The 19,202-nt window shown below is 38.3% G+C and overlaps 1 protein-coding gene across 1 annotated transcript in view; it reads right to left on the bottom strand.

The window, feature by feature from the left end:
* The window catches only part of myom3 (myomesin 3), a 62,365-nt gene that overhangs the window by 32,195 nt on the left and 10,968 nt on the right, over window positions 1-19,202 (bottom strand). The window contains exons 2-10 of the mRNA XM_041988499.1: window positions 18,749-18,853; window positions 13,356-13,509; window positions 12,897-13,054; window positions 12,231-12,323; window positions 11,794-11,882; window positions 9,117-9,161; window positions 4,261-4,401; window positions 4,020-4,181; window positions 2,192-2,333 (exon numbers count right to left, since the gene is read on the bottom strand). Coding sequence (XP_041844433.1) covers window positions 2,192-2,333; window positions 4,020-4,181; window positions 4,261-4,401; window positions 9,117-9,161; window positions 11,794-11,882; window positions 12,231-12,323; window positions 12,897-13,054; window positions 13,356-13,509; window positions 18,749-18,853 — 1,089 coding nt within the window. The remainder of the gene's footprint in view (window positions 1-2,191; window positions 2,334-4,019; window positions 4,182-4,260; window positions 4,402-9,116; window positions 9,162-11,793; window positions 11,883-12,230; window positions 12,324-12,896; window positions 13,055-13,355; window positions 13,510-18,748; window positions 18,854-19,202) is intronic.

The raw sequence follows: 19,202 nt of genomic DNA, 5'->3' as shown, positions 1-19,202 counted from the left end.
TGCAACATTATCAAGCCCGCTGTAAAACCTTTAGCCCACACAGCAGCACATGTCTGCATATAACCTGCCAAGATCTGCAATTGTGAGAGATGCTCTAGTGAAAATAACAAGTCTCCAAACACATTGCAAGAATGTTTTACAAAGTACAGTCAGAGTTTACATTATACACCATAAAACTATATATTTCCCCTTTTGGTAAACAAAGGCAGAATAATGCAGCTTGTTATTGAAGCGGTTGCTAGGGAACTGGGAGGTATCCCTGTCTTCAACCATTAACCAAACACATTCAGGAGTTGCATCTTCAGCAGCAACTAAAGAACACATCACAAATAAAATACACACAAAAACACACTCAATGATAAATGAAGCCAAACTTTCTCCACATACTGACACTCAAACACACACATGTAAACACACACATGGACAAGTTTGATTGATAGGTGTTGGTGATAAGAGCAGCACCTTTTCCCCTCTGGGAGTCTTTGACTCCACTCTTAACGTAGTTTTGAGGGCTGATAATTTCAATGTGTGCCATCCATCTCATGTGAACTAAACCAAATGGATATTACAATATCCAATCCAATTATCTCACCAGCAGCACAGAGAAAGACAAAGTTCAGCAGTGCAGTCCTACTGTGGGCCTATTGTTACACAGAAGATGATCGAAAGAATGGTTTAGACTTTAATAAAGACTGAATCAATAAGAGTTTTCTTCTAAGCATAAACACTTTTATGTGGACATACAGCCTCCTCGTCCCGTTCAATATTCAATTAATTATCTGATAAAGTGACTTGACAATCACAAACCGAGAACTTAATTGGTTCGAAAATGTCCCCTTTATAAATAAATGAGGGATTTATGATTATGACAGGCTTATATAATTCTGAATTTATTAAATTGATGGATAAACTGGCCTGAACACATGTTCTCATTGTATTGTCATCACACTGATACACAGATATAGATGCAGTAGAGTTTATACAAGCGAGGCTCTGAAAATGAGTTGAAACACACTTTTAAGAAAGCAGAGAGAACCTTTCTATTTATCTGCTTTACTAGATTGATTAAGCACTGAATACTATGCCACTTGGTCTTGCTTTGCTATTTGTATTAAGGATGACATTGGAAGAGAATTTACCAGCAAGTGTGGCCAAAATAAAAAGATTTCTTTATATGAAGGTATGAGAGTTTACTTAAAAGAAAACCATCTTTACAGGACCCCACCTATCAGACTTGTAAAGAAGCTGGGAGTTCCATCTTATAACCTACCTCTTATCTGAGAGCTCGCTACAGACTGAAAGCTCTCTATGGACTCTACAGACTGGATTTAACAGTAAAATCCAGTCTGATGTTGACGTTTGTCTTATCTCTTGCTCTGTTCCTTTGTCTCTTTCTTTCCCTTACTTCCTCCAATAATGTCCTCTAGCATTTTGTTTGATGAATCAGTCATGGTGTGTATTCAAAATGCCCCGTGTGTGGATATCCATTTGCTAGCATGTGTCGTACAGCGGAATACTGCTGTAAAGTGAAACAGCATCCCAGGAAAAAAGTTGTGAAATGAGATTGTATCACCCTAGGGATGCTGCTAGGCAGCGACAGCTCCATGAATGCGCTTAAAAAATGTCACTGTGCCATCAAGGCAAGTCAGAAACACATACTTTTAAGGTCAGAAAGTAACATAGTGCTACTTTAAGATGGAGTGAACACACAGAAATCATCCCTCACCGGTATGATGAAACCTGAAAGACCTGATTTGTATAGGTGTCAAAAGTAGCAAAAGTTTGAATTTCAGCAAGACCGGACAGGTTTAGCTTTGGGGAAATTTCCTGCAGTGACCCTGTCAGAGTTAAAGTAGATTATCATTGCTGTGAACTGATGATCTCCATCCAACCTGAACCTGTTGGAATGAAAGAAATGTCCAAAGGAAAGGTGTGCAAAACTTGTAGGAAAATTCTCAAAAAGTCTGGAGGTCTTTGTTGCTGCCAAAAGAGATTTACTTCTTAAATAATAAATGCGGAGTCTGTATGCTTTCTGCAAAAGGCACCCCCAAACATCCTTCTCTTTGTGGAGAGACTGAGAACATTTTGTTTTAGAGTTCAAGAGTCAACTTCAATTTGACTTATAATTCATCAGATATTCTAACTAATGAATAAATCTTAGATGATGGTGGTGAATCAGGCTAACTCTCACTTTTCCACATAGTACCCCTCCACAGGTGACGCTCCGTCAGCACTGGGTGGCTGCCAAGTCAGGAAGACGTAGTCCTTGTTGACATCAGACACCTGCACTGCCAGAGGAGATGCAGGACCCTCGAGCACTGCAGCTGCTGCATCTAAGGAAGAACAGTAGAGTCCGTTAGGGGGAAAGGAAGCTCAACAATGAGGTGAAGACATTGACCCAACACAGAAATAATCTGGAGGGGAAAACAATAATGAGCCTGGAGGCAATGAAAGGAGGAAGGAACATGATAAGGAAGTAAGTAAAACATGCTAAACTGAAGTGAAAGGATTTGTCATGTTTTCAAACCTGCTCCTCAGATTATAAATATATTTCCAACAAAAGGCTAAAATCAACATCATCCTTCTGCTTCACTGTTGTGCCTGTTTATAATGCAAACATGCAAGCTGAATAAAGGAGAAAGCAAACATGCAGGGAAGTTCCCTGATTCGATAATTATTGCCTCCAGCGCTGATAAAGAATAATGTGAAAGAGAAAAACACAAGCCAAAATTTTAAGAGTCTTTGCAGGGAGATTTATTTGCGTGGTGTACATGTGTGTATTTGGACTTGCAGTGTACACGCATAGCTCATGAATGTTTCAAAGCACTTTATGTTATTTCTACGGCATGAGCACTTGCATTGCACTGAATCATACTTTGTACATGTGCCAAGAATCCATGCAGTCCAGATTTAAAATGTTTAATGAGTCAGATGTGAGCTTTTCTCTGGCTGATATACATGCTGCAGACAGAGTATTAGACCAAACAGCAGTCCATGAAGAATATATACTTTCACCAAACAAAGTTAACAAGCCCTCAACTGCAGAACAGTTTGATTGATGGTGCAATTTCAGCATATGAGTCACTGCAGTTTTCTGATGGGAAATGAAAGAAGAACCAGAAATCTATTGAATACAAATAGTGTTTTGGGGGTATTTTTGCACAGAATGCAATTTCTCCAGTGTGGGACAACAACAGATGATTCCACTCTCAGAGATATCAAGGTCACTCCAAAGCATTTGTCAGTTTTTCAAACACTAAATGCAACACTTCAAAGAAAGTATGTGATCTCAAAGGCAGACTGGCAGACTTTTTAGAGATCTGATTGCAATTTAAAGGCATGAAATAGTTCCCATGAGTTGTACCACACTCTCACAGAAACAAGAAGAGCCAGACAACCCAAGTGCATGCCAAAGAACGTTTCACAACACCCCTGCAAAAATAGCAGCTTTTAACACTTTGGTTTTTCCAAAAGTGAAACAAATTATTTATTTCTCAGAGGAAAGGTAATTATGGAGGCACAGCACTGGAAAGCATACTGGACAGTCTATGTTACAGACGCGAGATCTGTATCAGTTTCCTGTAAGTAAGACCAAAGGTAGGTATATTTTCTTTAACAATTCATTTTATCCAAATGGCCCTCTTGAGATGTTCTACTGGTGCTTTCATCCATCTCATAATTTAAAGCAGCTGACTGAGTTTGCTCAGCTGTCATAATGTGACCCAGAGGAGCTTTTGTCGGCATGACAACTGGACACACATCTGCTAAGCTAGACTGAGGTTATAAACTCACCCACACCATTGTAAAGCTTGCAGGTGTTGCAGATACACTTCTATGCACACAGAAATCCAGCGTTCTTTTTTTAATTAAGTTTGATTGCATTTTTAGAACTTGCCCTTTGATAATGCTATATGATTGATTTGCAAAACAAGCTAAAGTTTTCACATTTCCCTCATCAATGTGTGGGTTTTTTATGCTGTGAAGCAAAATGTTGAGAACATTTCATCTTGGTTTTTTACCTTTGACATAAAGAAAAGCCTTGTGCTCCTGGATCCCGTCCCAGGTCCTCAGTCTGGCAGTGTAAACACCTTCATCCTCCTTATGTGCAGCCCTTAAAGTGATGGTGGCCTTGTTGTCAATCGTTTTAATCTCCACACTGCTGGACTGATGCAGCTGTATGCCTGGAAAATTACTTAAAGTGTTTTTAAACGGTCTAAAATCAGGCTAGTGTGACACCACCCCTCCCCACATGCTACTTACCATCTCTGAACCAGCTGACATCCTGCTGGAAGGGTAGCAGAGCTGAGGTGAAAGCACACTGCAGGGTGAGGCTTTTACCCTCCCTCACCCAGGTTGGGGGGAAGGAGATGTCAAACTGCGCTTCTTCTTGCAGCTGCAAGGCTTCAAGAAAAAGGAAGAGGACAAAGTGTCAAGAGAGCAAATGAAAAGTAAAGAGGAGAATGTTGGATCAGAAATGCAAACAAGAAATTGAAGGAAATTGGCAAACAAGGTAACAATTTCAGGTAGATGTAGATCTACCTGTAGATGAAATGATGTTGACCTCCTTCAACTAAAACAGGAAGAAGTGCATTGAATTTTGATGGAAGAATACCACCACTGTGTGAGCTCAGCAACCAGAAGTAGTTGGGATGTGACATCGATTTGTCAGTTTCTTTGTAATCTAACGCACACTTTCTTTCACAAGTGAAGTAAAACTAAGCAAAGAAAAATGAGAGTATATATATATATATATATATATATATATATATATATATATATATATATGTATATATATATATATATGCAGCCTGGCAAAGCACTATAAAAAAAAGATTCTTCTCTTATCCAAGAGAGCTCTGACACAAAGGCTAGCTTCAAGCAGCATCCCCCGAGAAAACAACAGAGGAGAGCAGAAAAGCTGACGATGTGACACCTCTTCTGAAAGTGAATAGTTTCTGACAAGTTATTCCTTCACATATCATTCATTCTCTGAATTGTCAAAGAAGGTGCAAAATCAAACCTGGAAGTGAGATATATATGTGGCACAAGGTCTTGTCAAATCCTATTGTTAGAGATAAATTTGACAAAAAAGAGACAGTGGGATGTTTCTTATGATGAATCTATTCTGCTCAGAAGTCCACCCTATCACATCAACATGTGTGCTTTTGTTTAAAAAAGAAAATACACACTGCTTAGATATTTGCTTCAGATCATTCAAACTGTGATGATTATGATCAATTTGCAACAGTTGTGCTTTTGTTTATTGAGTGATTTGTGTTGGAAAAAATTATCTGCTTCATATGAGATAATCAAGTGTCAGTTAAATAAATATGGCTGCATGAAATTTTTCAGCATAGTTTGCAGCAAGCTTCCCCTGATGCTATAACAAGCTGATAAAACTTCCTTCAAAATGATTGCCACTTAATTTCCGAAGTGTGGGGAATGATTGCATCGTGTTGCACCTACTCAGTGCTCATGTGGATACAACAGTGTATACTTATACATGATCTGTATAAGTAGTTTTATTTCATATTGGCCGTTTTGATCTTCAAGATCATTTTAATGGATAATAAAAAGTTAGCATAGATAATTCTTTATTATTTGGCAGGTATTTTAAAAGCTGATTAACTGTATACACAAGATTCACGGCCAAACGAAACAATTTTACAAGATGTATGATGTAAAATTGAGAGAGAATGTTAAAAAAAAATGTACGGAAAGATCTGATTTCTCCTTTCACTTGAACATTAGCATAGGCAACAGGAACTGCACATTCAAACCAGAGGACAGTTTTATCTCTGCAGGATAATAAATATGATAAAAGTAATAGCTATGATCATATGTTCTCAGTAGCATCTGTAGCGATGTGGACTCTGCATCGGTCTGTCAAGGTGAAGAAGGAGTTGAGCCTGGGCATCTGGTTAGGATTTACCCTGGATGATGGATAGATGGATGGATGGATGGATGGATGGATGGATGGATGGATGGATGGATGGATGGATGGATGGATGATGGATGGATGGATGGATGGATGGATGGATGGATGATGGATGGATGGATGGATGGATGGATGGATGGATGGATGGATGGATGATGGATGAATGGATGGATGGATGGATGGATTGGATGGATGGATGATGGATGGATGGATGGATGATGGATGGATGGATGGATGGATGGATGGATGGATGGATGGATGATGGATGGATGGATGGATGGATGGATGGATGGATGGATGGATTGGATGGATGGATAGATGGATGGATTGGATGGATGGATGGATGGATGGATGGATGGATGGATGGATGGATGATGGATGGATGATGGAAGGATGGATGGATGGATGGATGGATGGATTGGATGGATGGATGGATGATGGATGGATGGATGGATGATGGATGGATGATGGAAGGATGGATGGATGGATGGATGGATGGATGGATGGATGGATGGATGGATGGATGGATGGATTGGATGATGGATGGATGGATGGATGGATGGATTGGATGGATGGATGGATGGATGGATGATGGATGATGGATGGATGATGGAAGGATGGATGGATGGATGGATGGATGATGGATGGATGATGGATGGATGGATTGGATGGATGGATGGATGATGGATGGATGGATGGATGGATGGATTGGATGGATGGATGGATGGATGGATGATGGATGATGGATGGATGATGGAAGGATGGATGGATGATGGAAGGATGGATGGATGGATGGATGGATGGATGATGGATGGATGGATGGATGGATGATGGATGGATGATGGAAGGATGGATGGATGGATGGATGGATGGATGGATGATGGATGGATGGATGGATGATGGATGGATGGATGGATGGATGGATGGATGGATGGATGGATGGATTGGATGGATGGATGATGGATGGATGGATGGATGATGGATGGATGGATGGATGGATGGATGGATGGATGATGGATGGATGGATGGATGGATGGATGGATTGGATGGATGGATAGATGGATGGATTGGATGGATGGATGGATGGATGGATGATGGATGGATGGATGGAAGGATGGATGGATGGATGGATGGATGGATGGATGGATTGGATGGATGGATGGATGATGGATGGATGGATGGATGGATGGATTGGATGGATGGATGGATGGATGGATGATGGATGGTCTTGTAATCTTCTAAATTGGTCTTCAGCAGAAGTTCTGCAGGCTTCCTGAAGGCCTTTGAACATTTTTCTTTTATCATTGGTTGCTGTTGTTGTAATTTCTTTCTCTCCAGTCCATGTAGCTGATGAGGATTTTTCTCATTTGTTCATTTCATGTTTAAGGCACTTCACACTGAGTTAGGAATAATTTGAGATTTAAAACATCTAACTCAAGGGATGAACCAATGTTACTTCTCCACATAACAGCCAAGTTAGCAAAGACTCAGTTTTAGATTGCGTCTTTTCACAATCTAAAACTGTCTTTACTAGCATCTTCTCAAAAATACACGGAATGTATTAGCATTTATTTAGTTCTATTTTTAAGACTTGTCAAATATAACAGTTTTACTGGCATAGAATAGTATTGTTTTACAAAAAGGTTACTCCTAAAGTGCTATTATCTAAAACTTTGTTTACTCTTGGGGCAATCAGGATGTAAAAAGTGATAAGCCTAAAACACATATGTACAGGCAATGAAAAATATCTGAAAGTTATGTGTTTCAGAAAAAATGTGGGAAAAAAATATACCCAAGATCTGACTCAACGTCAGAGAGATACATCTGGAACTTCAGTTGGTCCATCTGTTTAGTAAAGCTTAATCAGAAATCTCTAAGGAAAGGTAACTGTCAAAAAGCCAGTTTTATAGAAAAGGAAACAGGGAGAAAAAGCTGAGGTATAACAAATTACTCAAGAACTAGAGTGTGACAACAGGTCTGATGGAGTGATGAATCCTCCACAGAGCCCAGACCTCGATATTATTGTAGCAGTATGGGATTATCTTGTAAGAAAATGGAACAATAGGCAGCCAAACTACACAGAAGGGATTTCGAAAGTTCTTGAAGAAGCTTGGAGAACTTTATAAATAAAAAAAAAGAACAAAAAGGTCTAACAGGATTCAAGTTATGTTAAAAAAAAAAATAAAAATAAAGGTGGTCATATCAAATTTGATTTTCAACCTTATTCAAAATGTACAAATTCTGTTTTTGCCCTTTGCAAGGTATTTCGAATAAATGCCTAGAAATGTATCAACAAATCACTGCATACTTTTCCTTTCTCTCTTTTATTTTGGCAATCAATAAAGAAGAAGTCTTTTGTTCCTGCACTCCTGTTCTATCACAGATGATGGCCTTTGGACTTTTAGCTGTTTCCTCTCCTCTATGGTCTGTAGGAAATGGTGCCAATGATTTGGATTAAAAATCCAGCTGGACAGAAACTGCTTTTTTATATTAAAGTCATAGCTATTATTACAACACAGACAACATATTAAATACCAACATCTAAAAGTTTTTTTTCAGTATGTGTGTTTTCTTTCTGCCTTTTCTTTTAGATGTCATAATTTACACACCAACAGTTAATCCTTGACTAATTAAAGAAATATCCAATGTTGTCTTCTCCTTATTTAACATGCTCTTCATTCTTTAAGCTAAGGTATACTAGTGTAGATCATTTAACTGCATGGACAGATACTGAGCATATTGTAGAAGTTTTGGCTGAAGAAGTCACACATGGTGGAAGTTATATAGGGCATAGAGTGCAACAGCCACAGCTTGGAGCAAAATGGGATAAATCTCCTGCTGTCCCTGAAATGAAATATACATGACTGTCATTTCTGCTCAAATGGAAGCAAGTCGTTTTATTCCTACAGCAACCATCCCACATCTAATTAACACCCCTACGTTCAGACACCCACAGAGAAACATAAATCCCATAATAAACAAACACCTTCAATGCTCTGCTCTTTTTTAACACACCCATATATTTCCTTAGTATGTACGGCATGCACAGCAGCTCTGAATGTTATGCCACAGTCTTCAAAGCCACCCCAGCTCGCTGACTGGTGGAGGGAGGAACTTCAAAGACTAGCAGGAAAAATGAAAGAGGACACTTTTTATTAGTCCCTGGCTTGAAACTTACTGGCGGTCTGCAAGCGCTGAGAATCAGCCACGGCTCCTCGAAATGCTGAATCACAGAGAGGCAGAGCAGGACAGATTGACAAAGCCAGGGAGGGTCAGAGATGGAGAAAAAAACAGAGTGATGTTGTGAAATTGAAGGAGAAAGAGATGGAAAGACACAGAACACAAATCAAACCTGGTAATGTTACATTTATTCAGGTCACATCTAATATTCCTTTTAACTAAGGCTGTAAAAAATATATGTAGAAAGAAGAAGTCTTGAAGTGTCTCATCAAAGCCCTGATGGCCTAATTGATCTACATTATAAGAGAGATTTATAACTACAGTGAGTCAAGTGATAAATTGAAGGGTCATTTAAAAGGTGAAAATATTTTTCTTTCTTTTTTTAAATCATTTGAGCATATTGTGCAACAGTATTGCTCATCATTACATGAGTGTCTCATTTATTTATAAATGACTGCTACAACTAGATTTTTTTTTCTGATAGCTTTAATCTAATGCTGGCTCTATTACATACATTTTATCTAAGAAATCTGAATATTAGGAACTTGCCTTATAAAAGGATAAGCTGAGACCAGATGATAGAAAGTACATTGAGTCATTTAAAAGGTACTTTAATTCAAAGCAACTTGCAAGTGAAGAACAACATTCATGCTTCAGTGTAATCAGATCATGGCATATATATATATATACTAACTTTTCAATCTATTTAAACCCATTTAAATTACAGAGGTCAAGCAGAAAGAGTTTTTTTTAAAAAAAGAAAGAAATAAGCATATACTGATGCTGTTTCTTAAGCCATTTCAAAAATTGATAGTAATAGAAAGGTGAAAGAAATGTAAGATTAAATGTGGCCTAAATGATGTCCGCCCAAGAGTGAAGCAAATGCTTGTGATCCAAAATTGATTAAAATGCTCACTAAAATGTCCCTTTCATAGTTGATTAAATTAGTTTAATTTTGCATAGACTAGAGTAGACCAATGAGCAAATAGAACAAAGATTGATAAAATGCCCAAACTGTAAAGAAAACAAAACATAAAAACAAACAAACAAACAAACACAGGAAAGATGTGTCAAGGACAAGCTAGCTTGAACTAATTGTATCTCTAGTTGCCTAGCAACAGCCAAATCGCCTGCAAAGAAAGGGGGCGGGTCTTCTCTAAATTGTGTCGACAGGAGACCCAGCTGCGGAATGCTAATTAGTTTACTACAAAAAGTGTCTTGGTAAGTTATTTAACTCTTTCCGCTGCTATTCTCTCTGTTTTTGTCGTATTCTAAAGTCGACTTAAGTTATAAAGAAAAACAAGCAAACTGCTGTGACCAAAATGAGAGTATAAATAAAATAAAATAAAATAAAATAAAATAGTCAACCATTGATAACTCCTCGATGCCACGCATGACTGAAAGCGTAAAAATTGAACGTGCGTAGACATAACAGTGTTCAGGATGAATGGTGACTGAATGTAGCCTCTTATTAATGTCAACAAAGGTGAAATTAATATTGTATGTAATATGAGGTGCTGTATGTTGTTTGTAGAGGATGTTGTGCAAGCAGGACCCACGCGCCTCACAAGCATATTGGAGATCACGCTACTGGCCCACGGATTTCGCCTGCAGAGGTTCTAATAATGACAACGTCTGCCAAGTCTCAGCCAATAGTAAGTCAGTTAGTTTACTTAGTAAAACCCAGTGTAAACGGATCATTCCATCTTAGAAATCTGGAGCTGGATTTTGATCAATATATCTTTTTTTTTAAACCCCAGTTGTTGATATTGGGTTGGCGATTCAAACATTTATTTATTTATTCCCCCTCTTTTGCTTTCTTTACTTGAAAAAAAATCCTGTTTAAGCTTTATTTTATTTTCTGTGGCTTAGGTATCTGGTTCAATGTGATTTTGCTGTTTAAAAAATATATCAATGCCTTTTTAGAACACACTGTATGCAAAAAGAGAATAATTTGTGCAATTAAATAGAGTTTTGGCATAAGCGGATAAAACACTCAAGCACAAATATTTTTGTCCCTCGGGGTTCAAGTGCTTTTGGTAATAGCCATGAGCTTCTGGGAAACTTGCATAGTGTCACTAAAGCTGCTTATTACTTTCCTCCAAAAATCACAGGTGGTAAGTACTCAGTATAAACCCTTGATCAGGTGTAATGTGGCTGAGTAAATTTCTGTTTACAGTTCCTTCCTAATGGCTGCTTTTCGAAACGGTTATGCTTTCTTTTGCTATTCTTGCAGTTTATCCGTTTTGCCAAACTGATGTCCTAAAGTTTTTTTATGTTTAGAAAAGATGCAAACATGACCTATTTATTTATTTATTTATGGACCTTTTACTTGTACTACATAGCCACTAGGAGGCAGTGTTATCAATGGATAATAGCTGAAGAAGTGTGTAGAGTATGTTTTTTCAGATGGACATTTGTGCAATTGTTGATATTGGCCATTGCATATATTTTTGGTGAAAAAATGCATGTTCACCACATTTGTCTGTCATGTTTTCCATAAACTTGCAGCCAGTCACATTTATTCCCCTGATAAACCAGTCGGTCAGTGACTTAACACCAGTATAAAGCCTGAAGCTTGACCCTTTAGTCCTAAGAGTTTCATTGTGATCCATTATTGTTTTGTAATGACTATTTAGCTAAATAGAGCATACATGAAACCGGAAACAACTCACAGTTTACCACAAGTGTTCCAAAGGTCATAGCTTCACCCAGGGAATTCCTGGCCACCACTTTATACTCGCCAGCATCATCAGGACAGCACCTTTTATGGAGGATATAGAATATCATTTAATTGTTAGTGAAAGGTAAAGTTTGGCTTCAGTTTTGATTCCTTGTTGTTCCTCTAGCTGCAACAGATTGAAAAATTATCCCCAAAACAACATGGAAAAAAAATGCAATGCCTTGATTGACTTTATTGTTAGATTCAACTCAAACTTATAAAACAGTGAAAGCATGTATTTTTCAGTTCGACTTTTATGTTTCACAATATCTTAGCCTAGGAGCTCTTTCAGTTATTGCAACCACACATCCCTTGTCTAATTTTGATTTAGATTCAGTTTTCTGCATAAAGATTTTCTGTCCTAATTAGAAATGTGAGCTAGTGACCCACCTCCTGATCTCAAGTGAGTTCAGTCCAAAATTTTGTTGAAGACTGTAATTCCATGGTCGGCAAGACATTATCAGTGGTTCACCGTTCTTATACCTGAGGAATGAGTAGATTAATTGTTTAAAAAATATTCAAACAAGCGAGTAACAGGATGCACTTTGGTGTTTTATGCTCCTGCTTTCTGGCTACTCATGCACAACTTTCTAAATGTACAAGCCAGAAGGGCCCTTTGATCTCTCATTCTGTCTTGTGCTGAGTATTGTTGATAGCAGCCCTTTACAGCTCATTGGGCTTGATAGGTCCCATATGGGGTAGTGAAACTCGTGGGCCACAGGTTATCTGGATATCAGGGCTCATGAATACTGAGCACAGTCAGTCCTTTCATCAGCTAGTCTCACAGCAGCTCAAGTGTCAAGGTCAACAATGTGGCACCCTGCCTGAATTTACACAGGTGATTTCATATTAATGCAGAGTGTGATATTCAGCTCAGGTTTCAGAATAATAGTGTCATGACTCTTTTCTTTGCTAGTGACTCAGACTTTGAACTTTATTATTATTATTAGTAGTGGTGGTGGTGTTCACTCACTTCAGCTGATCTAAGCAACTGAATTTAATAATAATATAATAGATCAGTGAATACCATTGTATTGGAATAGTATGCATTCATACCATGTAACCTTTGGGGGTGGACAGCCTTGGACAGTGCAGGAGAGTTTCACTGTCATTCCCTCCCAGACAGTATGGGCCCTCAGAGGGATTGGGAAGTCTGGAGCCTTCTGACTCAGTTGCTCCAGAAACTTCATGTGGGCGGATGCCTTCTTTTCTGCCTGAAACACACATTGATAACATTAGACTTTTAAAGTAACAAACAGATTTTGCAGAGGAAGTAAATTATTATTTTTATTTATTTATTTTTTTTAATAAATATTTATCAGTTATTTTTTGGTAAGCTGCTTCTCTGGACAGTAATCTGAATAGGCAGCAGTTATTTATTGGAGGGACATCTTTTTAAAGCATTGGTCACACCTAACCATGTAGTTGATTAAATAATATTGTCCATATAATTTTCTTTTTTCTTTTTTTTGTTATAAAATAAGGCCACCTTCTGAGACAAATGCTTAACTGTACCTGTTTTCGAAATGCCATTTTGTCAGCGCGAGTGCGTAAGACATGCTGGTTCCTTATGACATCTTTCTCTAGCTTTTCAGTCTCATTTCCAAATAGTGTCCACTTTTCTCTGTAGTACTCCTCGTCAGAAGCCATAGTTTCTTGCAGGATTTCCCTGATAGAAAAGTATGTAGAAAAAGCATTTGAAAACTGGTCTCTTGGGAATCTTCACCATAATATACTGTACCTGACAGAGAATCATCTGGGGGGTTAATAACCTTTGCAATAAGAATCAAGATAATCAAAGCTGCTGGAGTTTTGCTGACGGTCTTTACAGCAAAACAGCAATACTGCTTGGCAGTTGTAGCAACTAAGCCAGTATTCACAATGGTTTGTCAGAAATATAGTTTGATTTTAGATATGAAAAAACATTTTCATCCAGTCAGACAGAAAGCATTTGTAGTTATTTTAAAATTGACTGCAGGATCTGAAAACACCCAGCTTCCATTAGTGGAAGAGACATGAGATGCAGAATTCAGTGTATTGTTTATTGCAGCAGCGGCTGACCTTAGTTTTCTTTGCATGTTAATGTTGTAAATGTTTCACTTTGTTCCAGTTCATTTTACAAGAAAATGTAAAATTTATGATATTTGGCATCATTCTCACTCATGCACAAGGGTTTTGAGAGGTTGGTCCTCTATGAGTGGAAAATAAAGCCTGGCTGCCACTGCAGCTTCACATCACAGTGACAAGATGTGACAGAGCTACCCAAAAATCTCTGACATTATGATTTTCACCTCTCCAGGAATTCTTTCGGTGTAGACAGGTAAAAGTGATGCTGTGTTGCCAGCTGTGAGCCACCCTTGACTTCTTTGACTTTTCATGAAGCTGGTTGTCATGGAGATTTCAGGTAGTTGTGCTTCTCTGTGCAGTCAGAGGATGCATGTTGTATGTTTCCTTTTTTGGCAAGGTAACCAGCTTTTGGGTTTTGTCGGCATGCTGTTTATACAGGGAGCCAATCTTTAATGAGGCCGCTGTAACTCAGGACGTAGACGGATTGCACTTCGACAACAGGATTGCCATTTTAATCTTCAATTTTCCTCACATATTGAAATATCCATTGCTTGCTAATTTGTTGTTCACGTTTAAGTTGCTTTGGATAAAAGAAAATGAGCCTAATGATTTCTTTCATGTGATAAAATTCCATTATTTGATAACAGCAAATGAATAAAAGTCCAGAGGAGTTCAAACATCTCATTCAGCAGGAGTTAAACTGTAGCATACTTGCACTGAAGATGTGTGTACAGTCACATTTTTGTCCATCAACCTTGTCACATAATCAGGGGCCAGTGCAAATTATACTATGGCAATTGTCCCAATTGATCACTTATTGTAAATATGGCACCTATTGTTACAGTTTGAAATAGAGAGTTGAGGCTTATCGCTCTGCAGTGAATCAGCACAAGCTCTGTTGCACCTACACATGTGCTCTGAGTTCATTGTGAAGGCAGCTAAACAAAGAACAGCCCTTAAAAAGATCAGTGGAGCCCCAGGGTAATTTATACGCCTGAGAATAACTTGTTGTAGCTGTGAATATCGAGCATTGAACAGCTCCTGTGTACATGTAATTCATCTATATGCATGGAAGTGTACACACACTAACTCACATGATCATAGATTTTGCCTGCAATTTAAAGGCAACGTTTTAATAATCCTCTCATCACCAGAGGGGTGTGTATCCTTTTCCATCCTTTGATTGGCAGTCCCCGGGGCTTAATTATTTGAGAACATATTTCACACACACATAGATACACAGTGCCAGAAGGGAAACAGTCGTCTGTATTCATACAAACACTCATTTTTGCCTGGAAGGCCACTGGAGCATGAACGCACGCCCAATGGTTTTAACTATTCTATAAAATGCACAAGCTGGATGACTGAATATGCAAATAAATACACATGCATGGATGCTTATGAAATCCCAGGTGCCCCAAAACATGGTTTTAACTTGTGATGCCCCTGGCTAATTTAGTGTGTGTCAGTGTTTTTAATCTTGATGGGCCCTGAGACTTCGTGCCTTGAGGGGATGAACCACGAGATCTCTTCATGTCATCTTGGAGTGTGAGAGGGTTTATGACTTAATTATTGCTCCAAATGGAAATTTTAATGCTGCTTGTTGATGCAACACAAACCAGACTTACATTAGCAAATTGACAGAATTTCTTGTTCCAATACACAAAGGTAAATGGCAGAATGTGCATTTTGAATTAGATTTTAATGTGATTGGAGCCAAGCTCAGCAGCACACAAAGACCTAGCACATTCTTGTCCAGAGAAATCTAAACAAATTTCTCCATCTTCCATCTTGTCAAGCTGAGGCCAATCCTAGAGCTTTCAGCTTCATCTTCCATTCTTTCTGTGTTCAGCGTTCATTCTAAAGAATCCATTTACACCATTTTCATCAGCACATCAGAGGAGCAAACGATTTGTGAAGGCTTGGTAGAGAAATCGGAATGGACATTAACCTGCTAATTCAGGAAGGAGAAGAAGAATTTATTTGGTGAAAACAGTCTGAAGGTGAGAGAAGACAGATGAGTTGTACACGGATGAGATTGAGGGTTATGTTGCTGGCATGGAAGAGGGCACCCACAGGGATGCTAAGCTGACAGGGTCAGATCAGTGCAGCTGAGGGCCAATAATAGTTTTGCCTTTCAAGAGGGCATGGCTTAATCTCCCTATTTTCACTCTACTTCCTTGACAGTTATGTCTTCTAGTGTTACTAATCTTCTTTAAAACTCATTGTGACCTCCATCTGTAACTTTTGTCAGCCATTTGCCAGACAAAGCTACCCTTTCTGGCTTAAAGAACAAAAGAAAAAAACGTCTCATTTTTAGCATTGATAATGAAGTCCACACACACTTGAGATGTAACATCCTTTTTGGCACAAGTCTAATTATATTCTGGAAGAATTAGAGGACTATAAAGACGCTGCTGCTAAGCCTCCATATATGAGAGTACTATTGAATCCCGACACAGACAGCATGTGACCCAGACAGGACAAGGTGCCTTTACAGCAGAAGAGGGATTTTGGTAAAGCAAATAAAGACACTTGAGGCAAGTATCTCCAGGCTTCTGTTCTCTGTGACCTAAGCCTCTTTATTCTGGGACTTATTTTTAGATATGACATCCTCTTTCTGACAAGTGAACAGTAATCCTAGCAACACATTCTTAAAACACTAAGGAAGTAAGGAGTGACCTCACGTATTTAATCCAATTTATTTATTTTTATTTATTTGTATGTCCTTAAACATTTTCTTTAACCCATTGAGCATGTGCTGGGCAAACTAACCTAAGTTCTGGCTTAAGGTCTGTCTTGCATATTGAAGCCAAAATTTCGGTTGACCGTTTCATCTTTCCAGAGTTCTTCCTAAGACACTTTGTTGTGACACTTAAAATAACCAAGGTGACCCTTTTAACTTGAGCAATTTCAGTGGTAGCTGATAAGATCGCTGAGCATTTTGTGTGCTGTAAAAAATGATAAATTTCCTATTTGTGTTACATTTAGTGTCCATTTACCTACTTGAGGAAATAAGTTATGATTGACAGGCAAAATGAAAGTAGATGACGGGACCTAATTTATTACAAAAATACCTTAATGATCAAAAGTAAATTAGCTGATCAAAAGTAAATTAGCTGAACTCTTGAGTACAAAAAGACATTCTGTTGAATTTCATCTGATCCTATTTTCTGTTATGTACTTTTGGAGGAAAAATATATGGAATGCTTGGTAAAGGAACAAAGGTGACTGGATGATAACAAGCAATATGCAATATTGCTGAATATTGCAATGTCAAAATGATGGCATCAATGCACTTTTGCTTGTACTATTTCAAGTTAAAGTGTCTTTGTGGTTGTCTTTACCATACTCGTATAACACATTGATAATAACATAATACATATTTTACATTTTTTGCATCCCCTTATTTTAAACTTGCAGTGTAAAACTTTAAAGATAGTCTATTAGACACACAATATAATATTCATTACCAAATTATTTTATTGTGGACTTATGTAAGAGCATGGATTATTGTCTTTATTTACTTAAAATGAGATCTTTAAATCCTGAAATTATGAAGGTTGCCCTCCCTTTTCCTCTGCCATGTTTTGCCATTATGCTGTTAAATCAGCTCAGAAGGATCAGCCAGACCTTTGTTTTAGAGCAGTCCCTCCAAACTTGGTCACAGTCACCATAGTTTGGTAGTAGATGACTAGATTTCAAATGGTAGAAATTTACAGTTAATATGCTAGATGTCCCTACATTCTTCACACTGGACCTTTTTCTCAGCAAAACCTTAGCCATTTATACCAGTTAATCTTGTCTTCCCATTTTCTATGGCATGGTGTTTAACCCCATTCTTTTCTTCTGATATTCCTAGGTCGTTAGGGTTTGATTGAAAATGGCACCGCATGAGCCAATGAGTCTGATTAGGGCCTAGTCTTAGAACAATAGTAATAAGCTGAGACAGCATGCTTGTAAATGGCACCAGAACTATTCTGTTACAGATGTATACCTTCTTACTAATGTAGGAGATATCTATCTGATCTGTACTCCTCAAAAGCAAAGTATGCCATCACTGGTGCTTGGAGGTAATTTTCACTGTTTTGAAAGGACAGACTTTTAATAATGTTTTATCAGTTCAAACCAAAAATTAAATCGGTTATCTGCTTCATATGACAAGAAAGCAGCTAATTCTAATTAACCAACATATATTTGGGCCTGCACTTGTTTCCAGTCAGAAGATGCTCCTATTTCCTCTTCTTCTGTACAAAAACAAATAAAAAGCTTCGGATGTATGACTCAGTTGAATGATTGTGGCTTATTGGCTTTGTGACATCTGTAAGACAGTGAATGAAGGGACCCAGCTGGCCTTTCAGACAGTTGGATGTGAAGGAAAAAGCCCTGATTTCAGTTCTATAATGGGACTTTTTACTGCTATAAAAACACTTGTTCTGTATTAGGTTGCAGGAAAATCATCAATGGAACTTTCCCCTCTCTTCTTTTTCAAATAAAATGGAGAGAGAGGATGTGGTTGGTGAGTTCTTGTGGAGAGGCAGAGTTTTATGACATGCACAGATCATCTAGGAAGGAAGTCATCAAGAGAAAAGTGGAGGCCTGCTGACAGTCTTTGGTTCAGTATGAGAGGGGGACACTCACAGTTGTTTTCTTTTCATGCCCACAAAAAATTCATCCAACATGAAAATTGAAATGGTCTCCCTTTTAGTCAAAAGCTGCAGCTGGAAGTTTGATTTTTTTTAAATGACATATGCGCTCCCTGTCTATTTGTTTCACTATTACTCACTTATACTGGCTGGTGGTTCAGAAAATCATCAACAGACATGAATATATTGTCTTACCATGTCCTGTGGCGGGGGAGGCTACTTATGTTAAGTAGCTCTTTGACAGACATCAGATTAGCAGGGATGATGGGATAGAAATCAGCGTAGGCAGCTTCCTCATCACTAAGACATCCAGAGCATGTTGGACAGAGAAAATGAAACAACCTGATTAACACACACCTTGCATATGATCAAATGACACAGGTAAAAGAAAAAACAGAGATCTGCTCACGCCTGCTCTTGAGGAATTGAGCGTTCATATTAGCATGCCTTTTCATTTTGTCATGGATTATGGCACATTATCGAATCTCAGGTTCATCAGATAATTTTTTGTCTTTGCCACTAGAAAGCAGCACTGGCTCTGCTACTCACTGTCTGCACAGTAGAGGCAGTGCATAAGGGAAAGCTATGCATAATGTACAAATGTAACATACAAGACGGTTCACTTTGTCAAATGCTCTGGGGATTCAGT

The sequence above is a fragment of the Melanotaenia boesemani genome, chromosome 6 (genome assembly GCF_017639745.1).
Source record: "Melanotaenia boesemani isolate fMelBoe1 chromosome 6, fMelBoe1.pri, whole genome shotgun sequence".
Taxonomy (NCBI): Eukaryota; Metazoa; Chordata; class Actinopteri; order Atheriniformes; family Melanotaeniidae; genus Melanotaenia; species Melanotaenia boesemani.
The sequence above is the reverse complement of the archived record's forward strand: the minus strand, read 5'-3'. Positions and strand labels throughout refer to the sequence as shown.